The sequence below is a fragment of the Bufo gargarizans genome, chromosome 1, assembly GCF_014858855.1.
Source record: "Bufo gargarizans isolate SCDJY-AF-19 chromosome 1, ASM1485885v1, whole genome shotgun sequence".
Taxonomy (NCBI): Eukaryota; Metazoa; Chordata; class Amphibia; order Anura; family Bufonidae; genus Bufo; species Bufo gargarizans.
This window is the reverse complement of record NC_058080.1, coordinates 142831868-142852408: the sequence shown is the minus strand read 5'-3', so window position 1 is coordinate 142852408 and position 20541 is coordinate 142831868. Positions and strand designations below refer to the sequence as shown.

At 41.4% G+C, this 20541-nt stretch overlaps 1 protein-coding gene across 3 annotated transcripts in view; it reads right to left on the bottom strand.

The window, feature by feature from the left end:
• Positions 1 to 3579: 3579 nt before the first annotated feature.
• The window catches only part of KIT (KIT proto-oncogene, receptor tyrosine kinase), a 53464-nt gene continuing 36502 nt past the window's right edge, over positions 3580 to 20541 (bottom strand). Inside the window, exons 12-21 of one of the 3 annotated variants that reach the window (XM_044299206.1) lie at positions 19678 to 19782; positions 19485 to 19595; positions 14023 to 14173; positions 10881 to 10960; positions 10441 to 10568; positions 9567 to 9689; positions 7553 to 7664; positions 6288 to 6387; positions 5882 to 5987; positions 3580 to 5291 (exon numbers count right to left, since the gene is read on the bottom strand). In XM_044299206.1, the coding sequence (XP_044155141.1) occupies positions 5169 to 5291; positions 5882 to 5987; positions 6288 to 6387; positions 7553 to 7664; positions 9567 to 9689; positions 10441 to 10568; positions 10881 to 10960; positions 14023 to 14173; positions 19485 to 19595; positions 19678 to 19782 (1139 nt within the window). In that variant the 3' untranslated portion in view covers positions 3580 to 5168. The remainder of the gene's footprint in view (positions 5292 to 5881; positions 5988 to 6287; positions 6388 to 7552; positions 7665 to 9566; positions 9690 to 10440; positions 10569 to 10880; positions 10961 to 14022; positions 14174 to 19484; positions 19596 to 19677; positions 19783 to 20541) is intronic. The other 2 variants (XM_044299188.1, XM_044299197.1) reach the window with 2 other exon arrangements.

Below are 20541 nucleotides of genomic sequence, written 5' to 3'. Positions count from 1 at the left end.
CCACAGGAGTCATCGTCTTGCATGGGCCAGGGAGTATCTACACTGGATGAGGGACCTGTTGGCCTCAGTGCTGTTTATTGATGAAAGTCGATTCACGCTGAGCAGAAATAATGCGCTATGCATCAGCCACTGTTGTCACTAGACAAGCCTTTGGTGGTGGTGGTGGTGGTGTTACAGTTGTGTCTAGCCAATACAGAACAGCCCTACACTTTGTGAATGGTACAGTGACAAGCCCATACTACATCATTAATCCAGTCATTGTGCCTCTGCATGAACAACACATGTCTAACTTTATCTTCATGGATAACAATGTGGCAGCTCATCGAGGTTGCATCATTAGGGAACGGCTACTGGGGTACCTCAAATGGAGCGGCCTACACTTTCTCCAGACCTGAATCACATTGAAAACCTATAGGATCAGCTGAGTCGCTGTGTAGAGGATTGTAACGCTGTACCCCAGAAACTCAATGACTTGAGGGCCACCCTTCAAGAAGAGTGGGATGCCATGCCTCAGCAGACAATAAGTCGACTTGTGAACAGCATGAGACGTAGTTGTTAAGCTGTAAGTGATGCTCAAGGCCACATGACAAGTTATTGAGACATTGACATTGTTTGTCGGGGTATACCCACCACTGGTGTTGGCTTTTGTTTCAATAAACTGTTTGAGATGAGGAAATCACCATTGCTGCTTCTATTTAAATGCCCTACTTTCATGATATAATATCACTATAGCATGAACTTTTTAAGTTTTCCATAAATTTCACCTGAAAGCCAATTTTGCGGACCGCACATCGCCGGCACTAATAGAATATGCCTATTCTTGTCCGGCAATTGCAGACAGGAATAGGAAATGTTCTATTTTTTTTTGGGAATGGAAATGTGGACTCGGAAGTCCTAGAAATGAATGGGTCCGCAATTCCGTTCCACAAAATGCGGAACATAAATGTGGACATGTGAATTAGAAAATATGCGGACTAGAAAAAGATGGCTGCTTTATTCCAAAAACTGCACCACATGTCTTGGTTTGTGTCTGGTATTGTAGCTCAGCTCCACTGAGGCGAATGGGGCTGATCTGTAATACTACAGACAAACTGTGGACAGGTGTGGTGCTATTTTGAAAGAAAGCATCTTTTTCTAGTCCTGGACAACCCCTTTAAAAAAAAAAACAACAGATGCTGATCAATAGATCGGAAAGCCATGATGCACAAGAGAGAATCAATTGGAAATAACTGTGATTTTTTTTGCCAATGAACAACATAGCGACATTCTTTTTTTCGAATACGTTTTTATTTACTGATCGTAGATTTTTATTCTATTTCCTGAACATGATTATAGGGGATGCCATTTTGCCTGGGCTGTTGTTAAAGGGGTTGTCCGGGATTGGGGACTTAGGTTTAATTGTTTAACAAGGAAATAAATATCTCCTACATGACTGTCCTACCTTCCCCATAGTTTTCTGATGCCCCGTATTTAATAGACAAATTCTCAGCCGGAAGTGAGTCTTTTCTCACATTCAATGACGTACCGGGTCCCTTCTGCAGAGCGAAGCTGCTTCTTCCGCTTCGCAGGGAGCCCGGTGACGTCACCATCAGCCACAGGCATTATGCAGAGCACTCGGCAACAGATCGCGCTAAGCCACGCCCCTCCGGTCCAGTGACGTCACCGGGCAGGGCGTGTTCACAATGAAGGAGGCAAGGGAACTATGCTAATTAGCATAGTAAACGCCTCCAATGCAGGCAAATGGGGCGGCAGGCTGGAGATATAAGCAATACTCTGAGGACTGAGCCAGGAGGAGTTTGGGGGCGTTACTAAGGGGGGGGGGGCAATGTGCTGCAGGAGGTAGAATAACAATGAGGGGGCGGAGACACGGCGGAGATGAGAGTCGCCTGAAAGCACGTGATGCCGCTCTGCACTGGGACCCACAGTGCAGAGCGGCAGGATGTTAGACAAAAATAAACAGAGATGTAAACAGTGCGTGGGGGACCGTCGGAGCCGTTTAGAAATGGCGAAAATACCTTAAAACATATGGGGGGACCTAGAATCACCTGTTAACAGTGAGTACACTTAAAAATAAAAATAAAATTATTGATCCCGGACAACCCCTTTAACAGTATTTGGAGATATGCTTTACAGCAGCCACCATGGGCCGTAGGCATAATGGACAGGGAGTGACCTCATTGACTTCTGTGGGAGAGTTTTCCAGGCATGTTGTGTGACCTGTGCAGAGGTCAGGAGGGAGTAGATAAGCTACTACCAATGTGCTATCTATACATAGGTGATATCTGTCATTGTAATCCTGCCTTTGATGATAATGAGATGATGGCTGAAAAGTGATCTGTACAGATCAGGAAGTAGCTCCTATTATTAGGCTTAATGTAAAAACTGCTGAATTTTAAGCTTTATTTAGTTTTTCTATATTGACATATATAATTACTATAATCACAAAAAATTATTTAAAAATATTTTTAACATAACATAGGCTATTTTCTGATGTTGCATTCCCCAGTAAGTACTGAAAGCAGGAATACACATGTTCTTCAGATTTTACACATTTTTATAAATTGTTATTGTGTGATCTCTTTTTACCAAATGTTGTAAAGACCTTTAAGGAGTACCTAGATTGAACCCACAGCTGCAGTCCTAAAGAAAATACACACTTTATTAAAATATTGCGTTTCTGTTCTTTTCCAACACTATGAGACTCTTTTAAAGACAACCACTTATTGGAGCCATGATTATACTTTTATCCATCAAAGACAACCCCTTACAGTTTAATGACACCATGGCAATTAGCCTATTGATGCTTGTCTGGCTCCTGGCAAATGGATGATTTTTTCTGGGGAACCCTGCAGCATGGATGAATGACTGGTCATGTAATACATGGATGGTTCAGGTCCCATCTATGGCATCGGCCGAACGTGTATGGGTATTCAATGGGGAGAGAGGAGAAAGCCAGCTTATCTCCTAGGACCTAGGAGAACAAAAGGATCCGGCAAAAATATATGTGTGTGGGGGTCTTAAAGGGGTTATCTAGGAATTTGATATTGATGACCTTTCCTAAGGATAAATCCTCAATATCAGATCGGCAGGGGGATGACTTCCAACATACCCACCGATCAGCTGTTCAAAGAAGCAGCAGTGCTCCATGAGAGATTAGGTCTTTTCATGGGCCAGTGACATCATTGTACATTGGTCACGTGGCCAAGGTACAGTTCAGTTCAGTCCCATTCAAGTGAAAGGGGCTAAGCTACAATATCAAGCACAGCCGCTATACAATGTACGGCGCTGCGCAGTGCTTGGCAAGTTGTAAAGGGACCACAGTTCTCACCGGAGCTCTAGTGAGCACAGCAGCCCCTTCAAACAGCTGAATGGCGAGGGGAGCCGGGAGTTTGATCCCTGCAAATCTGATATTGATTACTTATCCTGTGGATAGGTCATCAATATCAAATACCTGGATAGTCCCTTTACGTCTCCTAATGCATTTAGTGGATGGCATTAAGGGGGTCCAGCTGAAACAGACGAGGTGGTCTTGTCTGCCAGCGGTGAGTCCTTTTCTTCAGGTGTTGTTGTAGGTAGGGGCAGCTCCTGAAATAGCCTATCAGATAGTGAGTACAATTACAACAAACAGATGCCCCAATTTTAAGGTAGGCTGTATTGAAGACAGTTTCCCTTACATGTCTGATACTACAACTACATTCAATTTGACAGTAGCATTCAGTACTGTTCTTTGCCTTCAGCCATGTGAGAATAAAGGCTTGTCAACACAAAGACAGCACCAACTACGCATATAGGCTAAGCGGTGAAGCTAGCCTACATCTAGCATGGGAAATAGAGAGGAGTGCTTTGGTCTCCATGTTTTCATGCAATAAGGAAAACTTGTAACATGACGAAACAGTTTATTAACAACTCTTTATAACAATCAGGCAACATACCCCAAATGTCTTGAAACTTGCAACACTAATTACACCTATGTACATACATACAAAAATATTTTGAGTAAAGGGAAGGGGTAAACGCAAAAAAATGCTACATTTTCCATATTTACAGAAAAAAACAACACAAAATAAAACATAAGAACGAAATGTTAACATCCAGTCACATTGAAAGTAACAGTTGCCGTAAAAATGTACAAAAATATAACATCTTAAACCATTAAAATAAAAGTGTTTGACTAAGTGCCCCCAAAAAGTACCTTTCGTATTAATGGTTTGGTTAACAGGCATATTCTAAGTGATTTGTCTGCGATCATACAGAGGAATTCCTACCATCCCTGAATGGCCAGAGGCAAAATGCCAAAGCATTCTTATTTTTATTTTTTTTGGAAAATATTTGACATTTTAAAAAGGTGCAAAAAAGACAGATGCAGTGCAAATACAGGGTAATGCCTCAGCCCACCTTTTTGTATAGAACCAAAATGCATTAGAAGAAAGGGATCTCAGTAAGACAGGTCTATGATATTCATCTGACCGAATATACAACTGTCATGAATCGTCCAAGGATTATGGTAGCTGTAGTTCAGCAATCCACCGATCAGTAATTTGTGCTTTGACCCATTCTATACAAAGCAAAGCATCCCTCTGGTACTAAAGATGAAAGTTATATATCCAAATAATTTAACTCGAATAACAATATTTGCTGTATCTATCAATGTGAATAAGTGCATGAGAATGGTCAATAAATATCTGCATGAAATATACTGTATAGGAGAAATGAATCAGTAGCAAGACACTGGAGACGTACGCGTGTCTGGTCACACAGCAGAAGCGGTTCAGCAGGATTCAGCTTTTGCACTGAGTTTTTTTTTTAATGCTACAAGTCAATTAACAATGCCTTTAAGTCTCTTCGAAAATTCCTGGATCAGTGATCTCAGAAGCTTTAAATCCAGGATCTCAAGTCTTTATCCATAATCCACCACCGGTCACTGACACACAGGTCGAGCTTTCATGCAGTAGGTTGTTTCCATATGATTTTCACAAGGAAACAACGTGTGACAAAATGTTTGAATATACCTAAAGTCTATTTCTTCTGCTATCACATGAATCAGCAATGCCAGCGAACGTTCTGTCTTGAAATTCAGCAGCTCAGTAGGATTGCGACAATGTTGTAACATTTGGAAATGTGTGTGAAGATAAGATCCACAAGCAGAGAGAGGCGACATGAAGGGGTCTTCAGCGTTCCCTGTTGGCCAGTAAGGGCTGAGTAGATGATGTGCTGCTCCCCACTGAATTGATCCTCACGGAATGATCCACAGGGACGTGGTTCAGACACACAGGAGAGCCGTTTGAAATCTTCTGTTTTTGTGACAAAAATGAGAACAATATTAGTATTCTAAATATTAGGCAATGAGTACAGCATATCCATAGCGTTTCTAGCCAAAATAAATTGCCAGGCCTGAGCAAGGTGTCTAAGAAGGTGATATACAAGATGCCTAAGGTTATTTTATCATATTGGGATGTTTCACATTTCAGTTGTCATTCATGTGCACAACCTTGTGACGACTATGTACAACCTCTGATCTGTAATACGGTACTCATAAGACTTCATGGAGACATGCATGCTCCATCAGATGCAATATTACAGGGCGATTCTTCCCTATAAATAGTGCCTTTAGTGGACAATATTTGCGTCATGCAGAGGAATCACATGACAGCACATGGAGGGATGTGTACAGGACATATTCCATGCACACAGCTCTGATGAGCCAAAGGAGGCTACTCCTGTAAGACCTATTAGAGAAGAGCCTGAACACCAAACATTCAGTGTCCACATTGCAGCTATCACAACCTATCAGTCTTCGTGATCTATTATATAATTAAAAGCAGCAGAAGTTCCACCATAGCTTATAACTTTAGACTCCAGCAAAAAGATAAAATATACTTACATGCCCCTTGCTGTCTGAAAGCTGCTGTTCCACCATCTGTACAATCTGCTTAAAGGTCGGTCGCTTCACCGGGTCGCTGTTCCAACAGCTCTTCATTATCTCATAGCTGAAAGTGAAAAATATTGATGAATATTAATTGAAGAAGTGATCCTACAAAATATTATTTTGGGATTTCTGCAGCTGCTAACAAGTAAGGAGCAAGGAGCCATAGGAAGGTATTCTGAGAGTCATGTGCTCCCATGGCTCCACTAGACTACTAAATGTAGTCAATCTAATTAGATTTTTATGCTACAAATTAAAATAATGTAGTAAAATATTATCCTTTTTTGTCTGTAAAATTTGAAAAAGATTTTCAAAATGTCAATAGGAAAAAAAAAATATAGGAACCAAAAGTGTGTTTACTCACAGCTCGGCTGGTGCACAATCTGGGCTCAGCATGCGGTAACCATCCTTTATCATTTTGTAGAACTTGGAGTCCACCGGCATACGAGGGTATGGGCTGCTTCCTGTTCATTAATCAAACAAAGCGATGTTAAAACAGGATAAGAATTACAGAAGCAGAAGAAACTATTAGTATGGGGAGGGCAGGGCTGACAGTAATCATGATTTTTGTTAAATTAGGACTTCCTTTAACAAGAGCCACTTATATGCACATCACTGTTCACCACTTTATTCCTGTAAGACATCATTAAATAGATTGCTGACCTCAGAGCATGACCTCAATGGTTGTAACTAGGGATGAAACATCCGAGGTCGATTCGCATAAAACTTTGTTTCAATACTGTACGGAGCGAGCGCTATTGGCTCCGACGAGCCAAAGTTATTACTTTGCGACGTCTCACGAGACTTCGCATAATAACTTCAGAAATTGATTTATACTGTAAAACTCGCTCCGTGCAGTATTGAAACAAAGTTTTATGTGAAACGACTTTGGATGTTTCATCCAAAGTCGATTCGCTCATCCCTAGTTGTAACCTGTGCCAAATAAAGAAAAAAGAACTTCTGTCTGTGGTCCTGCCGTTTCCAGGGACTTCTGGTCACCAGCAGACCATAAGTGGAGTGGTCCCTTGACCATTGCGGGTTGTTCCAACATGTAATCGCTGAGGCCAGTGATTGCCCACAGTGGTCACAGGACCACACCATTTCCTGGGACCAGAGGCGGCTGGGAACCAAGCAGCAACGTGGGAACCATGGACAGGTGATTTTTTTTTAACTAGCCGCAGGTTATTGGGGATGCCTACTGGGGTTGTTGGATACTAGGCTGGACATCATCTGTAATAGGTATACACCCATTGCCTAAAACTACTTTGCTAGTATCTCCTATCCTGTGCTTGGGTAGTTTAGTCTTCTCTTGGGATTTTAGATCCAAATCATCATCCCAAGCATCTTACTTTGCTTGATATGACTTGGACATTAATATGGACAGTGATTTTGATGAGTGTGCTTTGAAAATGCACAGCTTCCAGGGCACAGGAAATAAAGGGGGCCAAACATAAGAGTAAAGTTGAGTAAACCACTGATTTCAGCAGGACTGGTTGACTATAGAGCTGAGTGTACTTCTACATGGGATGGCATGGGGCAACAGAGTAGAAAAGCTTCAGTCTTTGTGGAATATTTCATCTGCTTACTGGGTGGATAAGTACAAATTTAGAAATAATGAGAGCAACGTACCCAGAGAAAAGATCTCCCAAAGCAGGATCCCATAAGACCAGACGTCACTTTCAAATGTATACACACAATGAAAAATACTTTCAGGTGCCATCCACTTCACTGGGAGTCGAGCCTATAATATAATGTTAAAAGATTCATTAGATAAATCTAGGTTATTGTCACCAATAAGTTAAAAATAAAAAATAAAACCTGTATACAACATTATATGACCACAGTATGTACAGATGTTCATTTTCTATACCTGAGACTTGTTTGCATTCATTGCCATGTTTAATAAGGATACTGAAATACGCCACAAAAGCAAAATGCCACAATAAAAGACCTAATCTGACCTATAAAATGTACTAATCATACTAATCTCATTCTCAGATCTTGTACTACTATAGTGACCCAGATACAGGTCACGGGACACATGCATACGTCCTGTTAACCGGTTCTCTAGCAGCTTTTTATTCTCATGGTGTGAGGAACTGCAGTTCACCATTTGCTTATGTTACCTGACAAATCAAACGACTTTGTTTCTTGGACATCAATAAACACCTACATTTGCTCCTAGTAAAGATGAAACTTCATCTGTTCTGACTCCGTTTTACAAGGCCATAATTTCGTGACATGTCATATCTCTCCTTGGGTTGGTACCTAATCATGCATCTAAGATTAAACTGCTATAAAAAATGCTTAAAGGGGTAGTCTAGTGTAGAAATCCAACTGTTATAAGTAAAATTATGGCCTACACGGTTAACAGAGGAAGGGGAACCCAACTGGTAATCTCTCCCCTCATTATTAGTTGAAGACCTTAAATTACTTTTAAGATCCTTTCCACCAATTCCAATAAGCACCCTGCTCTCTAGAGGACCTCCAAACACCCAGATGACCTACAAATGTAGATTATGTTCTCCAAACAGGACATCCACCTTAATGGAAAATCCTCAAATTTACGTAATGTCAACTGCACCCAAAATACATTTAATGCTCATTTCCTTGAGGAGCTGTTTGTGATATTGACAAAGAGGTTTAAGAGATCTACTAAGTTCCCAAAAATACAGTTAAAGTTTTATGTAAAGAAAGGAGAGGTTGTGACAACCCTTCGCTCTTCACACCATTAAAGGGGATGTCCCATCTAGATATTTATGACATATGCATAGGATATGCCTTATATGTCCAATAGGTGCGGGTCCCACCTCTGCGACCCACTCCTATCTTGAGAACGGGGCCCTGTCTAGAACCACTATAAAAGGAGAGGAGGCTGTGCATGTAAGGCTCTCTCTAATCACTTCTATGGAATGCATGAAAATAGGTGAGTAACTGTTTTCAGCCTTTCATGGTGATGTGAGACCGGTGTTTTTTCCAGAGGTGAGAAATGCACCTATCAGACATACATGGTATATTGTGTGGATATGCCATAAGTATCCAGATGGCAATACCCATTTAAGCCAAATCCTATTCAATTAGAGACATTCATTGCTGGTTATTGCAGAATTATATTTTTTTACAATGGCAAGTAGTATATAGTGGAATATAGAGGCCTCAACCCTTACAATGACTGAAACCGATGTGCAAAAAAGGTAGTAGAATATAAGGAGGAAATATCTACTTCTTCCATTGCCACTTCTGCACTTATTGCCCTGGAAAATATTATAAGGTTATTTTCTCCTCAATAGGGACAGTGTCTGGAAGCTATACACCTCAACGCACCATCTCCTGATATATTAATATGCCATGGCTGAACTATATTACCTTTTCTATCAACTGCTAATCAGTTTAAAAAGATCAATACATATATTTTTTCTCCAAAAAGTACATTATGTCCAGGGCTTCCATTATGTACATTAAAATGTGCCTAATAGGTCTACTGAAGTGTCATTTTTACACAAAATTTTACATTATATCACCAAATCATTACATTCTCTCCAAGAGAAAGCGTCCTGATGTGATTTGCCATCTTCTTAGGGTTTTCTAAGGGAATTTGAGAACACTGAGCAGCACTAACTGAATTACACCTGCTCGGACTTACATTTCCTTTAACCACATAATTCGAGTCATTCTTGATATCTCTAGCAAGGCCAAAGTCACAAATTTTTGTTATCCGACCATGAGTGAGGAGAATATTTCTTGCTGCAAGGTCTCGGTGAATGCACTGGTGAAAAAAATAAAGGAACACAGAAATACATATATTAGAAAAGAATCAGCTTCGCCGGTAGGCAAAATGAACTATTACATTTACACAACATGTACTGCCATGATGAAAATAGTAAAACTAGGTTCTCAAGAACAAGAGCGGTGGGGACGAAAGTCTTATTTTGCATGAAGCAGAGCTTGGTGAAAGTTACATACATCATCTTGTCAAAATGGTGAAAAAACTTAAAATTTTAATCTGGACCCTGCTTTTTTTTAGATAAGATAGATGGAGGGCTTTGCACTCAGAATTCAAAGGATATGGACAAAATCCATGGGATCCTCCTAAAAAAATATAAAATCTACTGTGTTTGGCCAACTTTATGGAAACCTCACCACTGCCAATTCTAGAAATGGGTGCATATGATTTTGAAGAATTTTCAAAGCTAAGTTTCTGGTTCTTTTCTGGAGACCAATTTTATGATACAAAACCAAGCTTTATGCGTCAATGATTAAAATACAACAGAACAACATGGATACCTTGTATCTCAAGGCTCTCCAATAGTGGATTCAATAGAACATAAATGTTTGGAAACTGTTTTTAAACCTGAAGAAATAACTTTTTTGCATTACTTCTGAGAATACCCAATATAACTGATGTAGATTTCCCACTGCTGAAATTAACCTCCCAATGTAAGAAGATCAGTAACTGTATCTTTGCCTTGCATGTCTGTCAAGTCCAAATGTGTGTGAGCATCTGTGTATTAACTCACATTTTTAGACGCCAGGAAGTTCATGCCCTGTGAAACTTGATATGAAAAGCTAATCAGATCTTCTGTATCTAGGGCTAAATCATCTTCTTCAGGCATTGCAATGGTGACATCCTGATCAACATAGGAACCTATTCAAGATAAATGGTTTAAACAGTAAGAAGGATATTTCAAACAACCATATCACGGCTCTGAGAAATTACCACTTTATTCTTCAGCGAAAGCAAACAAAAGCCTTGCTACAGCAATAAAACTATGTGAAACTTAAACAAAAAAAAGCCTGGTTTGGAAAAAATACAGCATTTCATAAAAATGTCATTATTTGAGCTTTCACTTTTCTCTTTCTCTGTATTCATCGTAACTGACAAATATGTACATGGGTAGGTAGCCATGATGGTTCCATCTACAGGGAAATTAAATTCTAGAGAATGAATTCAACTCACCTGATTTTCTTTTGTCTGACTTGGATGGCACCACGTAAGAAACGCCAGGCTTCATATCCATGTACTCACTCAATTCATCACTGTAAAACAAGAGAAAATTATTTTTTGAAAAAACACTGCCACTATTTACAGCTGCCCGACTGAAGGATTCAAGAACAAAGACAAGGATATCAATGTTTTACTTGGCAGAAGAACAAGCATAACAACTCCTGACATCCATGTTCTGCAGGAATTGCAGCACAGGATGCACGTATAATTAATGAAGATACGACCAATGGTGGCAACAACAAGACTTATTAGATACATTAAAAAAAGGAAATACTTATTATTTCATACATGGAGTGCTATCCTTAAATCCCACCTGTCATACCACAAGGTCTTCTGACGAGCCATATGCTGGTGTATTTACATATAATAACACCATCAGGTCCACTACCATTTCTTAAAGTGATTACACGTGTTAGGAGCAGCAGTTATACCCATTACATTGTATCAGGAGGGGAAGAAGGCAAGTGATGAACAATAGATCAGTCTCCAGGGAAACTTCAAGTTACTGTGGTTTACTTGAGACAAGACCTTGCACAAATGCTGCTCACAGGTCAAGGAGAACACTGACTAAGACTTCTGCGTCTCTGAACACTGCAGTGGAATAAATACTGATGAGGTTCATTCTTATTTGTAGACACAGTAATCCCATGCTTTTATTTAAGCTCAATTTCCTTGTCTACATTAGCACCATTAATCACTATGGTAGACTGAGTCATGTAATTTCTTAGAAGGTTTTTTTAACTTTTAAGGTTAATGTCCTTAAAGGGGTTCTCCGGGCTTAACCTTTTTTTGGCTGTTAAAAGTTAAAGGAGGAAAGATTATTGCTCACATATATAGTGACGCCACCGCCTCCTGCTGGAGAAAGCTCCGGCCGGCAGTCTTCACAGCGCACCTAGGCTGAATACTAGTGCGCATGTGCAGGATGGCCGGCCGTCAGTCGTTGTATCGTACAGGCTTCTATGTGAAGCCTGTGCAGGAGTGACAGCATAGCGATCAGCCATAGAGGCTGATCACTATACTGTGCATGTCACAGGGGACACTGGATGGCAAACAAAGGGGCACTGGATGGCACAAGGGGGCACTGGATGGCACAAGTAGGCACTGGATGGCAAACAAGGGGCACTGGATGGCCCCATGGGGTAATGAATGGCACAATGGGGGAAATGGATGGCACAAGAGTGCAAAGGATGGCACAATAGGGGAACTGGATGGCACAAGGGGGTCAATTGATGGTACAAGTGGGGCACTGGATGACACAATGGGGCACTAGAAGGCCCACTGAGGCACTGGATGGCAAACAGGCACATTGAGGGCACAAGGGGGTCAATGAATGGCACAAGGGGGCACTGAATGGCAAACTGGCACTGGATGGCAAACAAGGGGGCACTGCATGGCATAATTAGGGCACTGGATGGCGCAAGGGGGCAATGGATGCCACAATGGGGGAACTGGATGGCACAAGGGGGTAATGGATGGCACAATGGGGACACTAGATGGCACAAGGGGGCAATGCATGGCAAACAGGGACACTGTGGATGTCACTGTTATGGGGGCACTATGGATGTCACTGCTATGGGTCCGCTGTGGATGTCACTGTTATGGGGGCACTGTGGATGTCACTGTTATGGGGGCACTGTGGATGTCACTGTTAAGGGGGCACAGTGGAAGTCACTGTTATGGGGGCACTGTGGATGTCACTGTTATGGGGGCACTGTGGATGTCACTGTTATGGGCGCTGAGATAGGGCTCGTACACAGAACTGTATCTGTTTTGCGGTCTGCAAGTCCCGATCCACTAAATAAGGTTGCAGTCCTACTGAGTTCTATGGGTTTTAGATCTGCATTATGAGGACCAGAATCGGACATGTTCTATCTTTCACAGAACTAACATATCCTATTCTGGTCTTCAAAATGAGGACATCAAATCAATAGAACTCAATGGGACTGCAAAAAATGTGGATCGCAAAATGGATACGGTTGTGTGCATAAGGGTTTAGATACACAGCTCAGCAGGCAGGATCATACAAGATGGGATTAGATACAGTTTAGCAGGCTGTATCATAGAAGGGGGATACACACTTCAGCAGGCAGTATCGCACACAACAGGATGTGTAGCAGGCACAAATACAGGATAGGATTAGATACAGATGTGTTTGGATACGTTTGCTGATTCAAGCTATTTTTCACCATCTGGAGATGATGAGGGAAGAGCCTGTGGACGGTCAGTGGTGGGATTAGATACACCGCTCAGCAGGCTGTATCACACAGGATAGGATTAGATACACATGAAGGCAGAGCCTATGGACGGTCAGTAATGGGATTTAGACACTGGGTGAGAAGTAGATTCATGTCTGGGTGTAGAAAGATAGACACAGGAGTTGTAGTGGGTGTGGCTGCTGCAGATAGAGCAGAGTGGGGGGGGGGGTGGCCGGCCTGTGACTCATCACTGTGCAGTGCAGCCAGGCTTGTGTATCAATAAAGTTATGTATTCAACAGAACAAGAAGGGGAGAAAGTAAACAGATCTTCCAGGATAATCTAAAAGGTAATCCTCATGATGCCAGTTGGTGTAGTATTGGGATCACAACAGGACCACTCTATTGTTCTCTTGATAGGCCTAGATAAAGATGTGTGATGCTGTAATTGAGTCACTCATCCTCCTCTTTCTGGTCTCAGTGATGGTCTGACTTAGAAAGTCAAGGGAAGCTGTTCGTCTTGCAAAAGTTCAATCAAAGGAGGACGTTAAAAGCCAGAACAGGAGGTAGCATACATGGAGTGACTTTAAAAAATAATATCTAGAAAACTATCCAATACTTTTTAAATAAAAAATACATAGAATATTCATATATAGGTTGTTAATATGTGATAAAAAATGACAAGGAGCTTTTTATAGAGTCTACTTTTTAAGTGACATTGGACCACGGTATCTTTCTGTTTTATATATTTGAGTTTTTTTCTCCATGAGTTATTTCTAAACTTGGAGAAATCCATTCAGGTAAATCACCTTAAGATGTCCTGGTAAAAATATGCAAAATACATCCATTTTAAAAAGTTTTAATGCTGATATGATAGCATATGTGAAAAATTCTCTACTCACCAAACATGTTCCCTTGAGTTGAGGAGGTTCTTGTAAAGGGCACTTTCTGAATGGTCCTCAAATTTTTGGCAGATGAAGGAATCACGTTTTCTCCGTAGATAATTCAAAAGATCTCCATAGCAACAATATTCAGTGATGACAAGGGTTGGACCTGGGAAATAAAGTTCATTTGAAAACTATAAGAGACATTTCAGAATGTATGGGAGAAACAAATAGCATAAATTATGAGAACATCTGATCAAATAAGGACATCACGCTGGGGTCACAAGAGCTGAACATTATGTAGATGTGATTTGCTGCAGCCACACAAACTATATGACATTACAATACCATATACAGAGATTATCTTCTAAGGGAATGAACTACAAGGATGTTCCAGGTTGGAAATGACATCTCCAAGGCAAAAATTGGATTTTTTGTACTCACCGTAAAATCCTTTTCTCGTAGTAGGCATTGGGGGACACAGCACCATGGGTATATACCCTCTCCACAGGCACTAGGCTAATCAGTTCGTACCAAAAGCAGTAGGAGAGAGAAGAAAGGCAAGGAACCAACAACTCCTGTACCGGGAAAGATCAAGAGACCAGCCCGGAGAAGCGGAAGTAAAAAACATAGGGTGGGATCTGTGTCCCCCAATGCCTACTACGAGAAAAGGATTTTACGGTGAGTACAAAAAATCTAATTTTCTCGTGCATGGCATTGGGGGACACAGCACCATGGGACGTCCCAAAGCAGTCCCCGAGGGTGGGAAATGAACAGCCATGCCACCGGTTGGGCACACAGGTGCAAGAGAACCATGTGACCCAACAGAAGAAATGCACAGAATAGGCAAGAAGCCTCATAACCAGGGAGAAACCCCAAGGGAGCAAAAGCGAAGACTGCCAGCACCCCAGGACAAATGCCTGGGAGTAGGTCCCAATTGCAAGAAGAAGACAAAGGGGAACACCCAGCTCATCCAAAAGGTGAAGAGAGGATAGGACAGCATCGTTGAAGAAAAAATAAAATAAAAAAGTGGCAGGATGACCTGCACAAAAAGCTCTACTAGAACAAGACTGATTAGCCTAGTGCCTGTGGAGAGGGTATAGTCCAACGGGGAGGAGCCAACACTTTTTATGTCTAGTGTCTCCTCCTAGTGGTAGTTGGACATATACCCATGGTGCTGTGTCCCCCAATGCCATGCAAGAGAAATCTAATTGACTTCACACTTCAGATTTGCAAGTCGCGCTTTATATTATAGGTATGTTGCTCTACTGTACTAGGGTTCTTCCTTACACTGAAGTTATATCTTATATTTCCTACAAGCATGCATCTAGAAAACCATCAATATGACAGCTGAATTCTGTGTCATTAGAGAAATGAAGACGACCCATACTCCTTAAACATCAGATCCAACCTACGAAAAGTTAAAGGATGATGCTGTTCAACATGCATGAGCAGTTTTCTATTGAACCAATCATTACAAGATCAGCACTAGATTTAAGTAGCTTCTCCAGAGTAGTGAAATGACTAATTCCTTAAGAACGCAAATTATAATGTGAGCTCGAATGCAGCTGGAGAGCCACACAAGATGTTTCTGTTTGAAGAAGTGATCCACTTAAACATGCTGCCAAGTATCTAAAAACAGCCAGCCGGGTCACTCTGTACTCACTTATATAATGCCATCTAATCATTTATTCCTCTGGTTCCCCAAAGACTAAATTTATGTTCCGAATGTTTTAAGGCATACAAGAAATCTTAAAGAAACAATAAACCTAGAAATGAATGCTAAAAGTAAGGCTACTTTCACACTTGCGTTTGGTGCAGATCCGTCATGGTTCTGCACAGACGGATCCGTTCAGATAATACAACCGTCTGCATCCGTTCAGAACGGATCCGTTTGTATTATCTGTAACATAGCCAAGACGGATCTGTCTTGAACACCATTGAAAGTCAATGGGAGACGGATCCGTTTTCTATTGTGCCAGGTTGCGTCATAGAAAACGGATCCGTCCCCATTGACTTACATTGTGTGCCAGAATGGATCCGTTTGGCTCAGTTTCGTCAGACGGACTCCAAAGCGAAATGGAGACAGATCGGAGGCAAACTGATACATTCTAAGCGGATCCTTTTCCATTCAGAATGCATAAAGGCAAAAACTGATCCGTTTTGGACCGCTTGTGAGAGCCCTGAACGGATCTGAACGGAAAGCCAAAACTCCAGTGTGAAAGTAGCCTCAGAAGACATAGTTGTCTTCAGTACTTGTCAGGCTGCAGCATTTTCTGCAAAATCCTAGAATAAACAGAAAAAATCCTGCAGAGAACAAAGGGTTAGTCCCCACCTGAGCTTTTCCATTATCAGCTGGTGGCCAACTGGGAGGTGGGGGAGGGGGGGGGGCTTAGCAAAGGGGGTTTGTCTAAATATGTTGGGCAGAAAAGGGAGGTTCCAGCTCCTGCCAACTGTATTGCAGCCAAACACAGGACAGTGAGAAGGATGGGGGACACTGCTGGGCTCCTGGGACACTGAGGGATTTCAGTATCAATTGCAATACCAAACAAAATAGGAATAAGGGAAGGGTTGGAGTAGTATATATATATATATATATATATATATATATATATATTTTTTTTTATGTGTATTGTCTGTGTTTAGTGTTCCTCTAAATTTCCACAAGGACCTTTTTCTATTGTACATATAAGAGTCCTGGCCTAATGGATTTTACAAAACAACAACTGCTAATATTTGATGATGGTGCAGGGGTTGAAAAAACGTCATGGTGCTTCTCATGGCCACTTTTCTGAACAAAAAGTAACCATAATGGTTAAAAAATGAGTGACATGGAATGCAACGCTAACGTCCCACCCACTATTTCTAACACATTCAGACACGCCAGAAAAAGTGTCCTAGGAGGGCTTTTTCAACCACCATGTTTTCAATGTAAATGGTTTGATAAATCGGTCCTATTGTCTACAAACTGGATTAACACATATGACAGGCTTGTGCCTGACATGTAAGTACTTATAGAAATAGTATATTTTTATTTGAAAGGGATTTTCACATAATTAACTTTTATGGCATGTCAATCATATACCTGCAGCTGCAACTTGCTGGAAACTGAGCAGGTCCAAGCACCTTACTTCAGTAGAGAAGGGCTGTCCGTGGACAGTTCTTCTCTGTTGCAATCAGAAGAAGTCTAGAATACCAACGAGTTCTCCTACATTTGACTGACAAATTAGTTGGTGGGAAAACCCCTTTAAAATAACTTATAGCAAACCAGCAAGTAATTTTCCTGGATTATAGTGAGGTGGACTGGTCATACACCCTACAGGGAAATTACCCATTGGGCCAATGCCCAGGGGGGCCACCAGAGTCCTCCTCACTGCCGCCAGCCTGGTACATAGCAATCTGATGCTCTCAACATTAATTAATGCTAGGAACAGCCGGTACTTAAGAAGCTGGCTGAGGGCCTGTATGGTAATACAGTTCAATACTCTAACGGGAGCGGCAGTATTTATTTTGTGCTTCACTGTGGTATTTGGTTCTGTTGGGGCAGTATTTTGTGCAGCACGAAGGTAATGGTCCACTTTAAGTTCTCAGTCCACCACTGCTGTATAGAAAAGCAATTGGTAACTAAGGGTATGTTTACATATATAGGTTTGCCCTTCAGGCAATGCACCCCACTACTGAAGCTCTGAGTATACCCTAAAGTGAACGTGAATCAGAGATTCGCAGGTTCTCCTCTTATCTGAAGGTGCAGAATAAAAGAATGATACTTTTTGGTGGAACCCTACCAATTCTCACAAGCTTTCTTTTCTCATAATGAGCCCCGTCCCTCTCCAGACTGAGTGAGATGTCGGAGTGTTCCCTTTATGTGGCCATGTGCATGTTGACTCAGCTCATCGTCTGCCAGAGATAGAACGTTAAAGCGTATCGCGGCCTGAACTCTACTGAGCAGATGCTGTGTTTCTGTCTGACGAAGGACGACTGATGATGCGCTTACTATGTACGAGATACAACGGCACAAGTGCCTGGCTCCATAAAGGCTTAGTCACACATCGAAGTCTTAAGCCGTACTAGCAATTAAGCGATTATCATTAACCCCTTAGGCAACCAGGTGGCCTACGTATTATAAGCGCGCTTGAGTCAGTACATGGAAATCCTTTAAAAAAAGAAAATTGCATAGAAATAAAATAGAATAGAATAACTGATAGTGCTGTCCTGCTGTAATCCCCTATATAGCCCACACAACCCATGTCACAAGGAGCAGAACACATGCTGTTTGCGTCTCCAACTTCCTCAGTCTCAGGGACTACGTTTACTCTTGATGAAATAAAAACTTAAATGATACAACGTATTTCATCATACAGGAAGCCAAATGTTACTTTGTGGCGCTGGCATTGTTTTCACTGTAAAATGTGGAAATGTCTGTTATTTTCAAGGCACAACAATCGGCACCCAGAATGCTGCTGGTAAAGAGATATGTGGTGGATACTCGCTCCGCAGTAAGTGACTTTCCCAGTTAGCGGAAGCATCAGGACTCACAGGACACCGCTGTATTTACAAAAACAGGGTATTGATTTGTGGCACATGATCTGTACCCTGCCAATAGGTTGATATGGAGGACTAATGAATTGGAGGCATATGTGACAGTTCATTACAACAATTCATGGGCATTTTAGAATTTCCAGATGCTGGCATACAGGCTACAGCTGTCCACACAATATCAGATTAATGCTGACCAAACCTGCTGACCTCAGCAACCATTGAGTGTATATAGGGTAGTGATGAGCGAATCGGTTCACCCTGCTACAGACAAACACGGTTCTTCCATCATATTTTGTGGGCCAGGAAATACTTTTAGCGTGCTGTTAATATGTATTTGTAACGCTGAGGGCAGATTAAGATGGCCACCAGTCTTGCAAGAGCATCTTAATCTCGTGCATGTGCCGTTACTGTGAGTAGTGGCACATGCGTGAGTATACTTAATTCAAAATCCAAACATGGGATAAGTGGCGCACTCCACAATCATAGCGAATCTGGATTTGTAATGCAGTATATATGCGCATTTGCCACTACCCACAGTAATGGCACATGCGCAAAACTAAGATGGTCTCGCGAGACTGGTCTGCCCTGAGCGCTTCCAATACATTTTAACGGCGCAATTATTTTCTGGCCTACAATAACGATAATATGATGACTGAATCGGGTTTATGCATAGTAGGACAAACCAATTCTCTAAACACTAGTATAGGGCACATGTCGTGGAAAAGAAGGACTGGGCTGTTGGATTTGAACATGCCTGATCCTTTTGTACTTAGGGGAGATAAGCTCTGCTAAAAGGTGTTTGGCAGCATATTACTCCCCCTTCCTAATTTATAGCACATGCTTGTATGGATGTGTATGGCTAGATCAGGAGGAATAGCTCGCGACCGAATGAGCGTTTGCCTGACAGCTATCTGAAATGTTTGGGCAGTGTATTTGGTTACCTCCCACGGTGCAGGCTCCCAGAAGGTTTACAATGTTTTTGTGATGGCCAAGATAGCTCAGGACCTTCAGCTCAGACATAAGGGCTTCCCTCTCCGTAGCATGGGCGCTCGCTGCAAATAGAGAGATTGTATTCAGTGTCAGGTATACAGTGTCGCTAATCATGAAAATGAAACAAGTAAGAGTAATACTTACGTTTCAGCATTTTCACAGCAACTGTGAGTGCATTGTCTTCCTTCAATAGGCCGTATGCCGTGGCCTCAACCACTTTACCAAAAGCGCCAGCACCCAGAATCTTACCTATTAGGAATGAATAGACAAATTATGTTTATGCAATAACTCACATAGACTTTTAAATATAGTCCTTTATGATATAATTTAAAAAAAACAAATAATAGAATCAAATATTCATGCAATGGAATAATAACCAGTGTGCATCCAGACATCATTATAGTGGGTGACACCAATAATAATTTGCATTGGCTGATACAGTAAATTATTTTTTCCAAGCACATTGTAGACATGTACAATATTTTATCTATACAGAGACAAAGAATTTACACAGCAGTCTGAAAATACCACTGATTATGGAATAAATTAAATGTGGCTTAAAGAGGACCTGTCACACCCCCCCCCCCTCCCCCCCCCCCACACAAACATATATGACTCTTTTAATAACTACTTGCATTCCTCATGTAATAGAAATTCTGGAGCATCTATTCTTTAATTTCTATGTTGTGTCATTCATCTATTATTCCCGCTGGGAAAGTTTATGAAAGAATTACTAGCAGTTTGCAATGAAGTTCCCTTTGGGTGCGACCAACTGAGGGTGTGTCCCTGCACAGTCTGAAACTAGGAGCACTGATTGGATAATGTCAGACACACCCAACTGGTAACACCCAGCTGAACCTTTATTACAGGCTGCTGACAATTCATTCATAAACTTCTATCAGGAAGAATAGAGGAATGTCACAGCATAGAGTAATAAGAATGGATGGTCCAGAGTCGTTACTACATTGGGAATACAAGTAGTTACTAAAAAGATGTGTCAGTAGATGT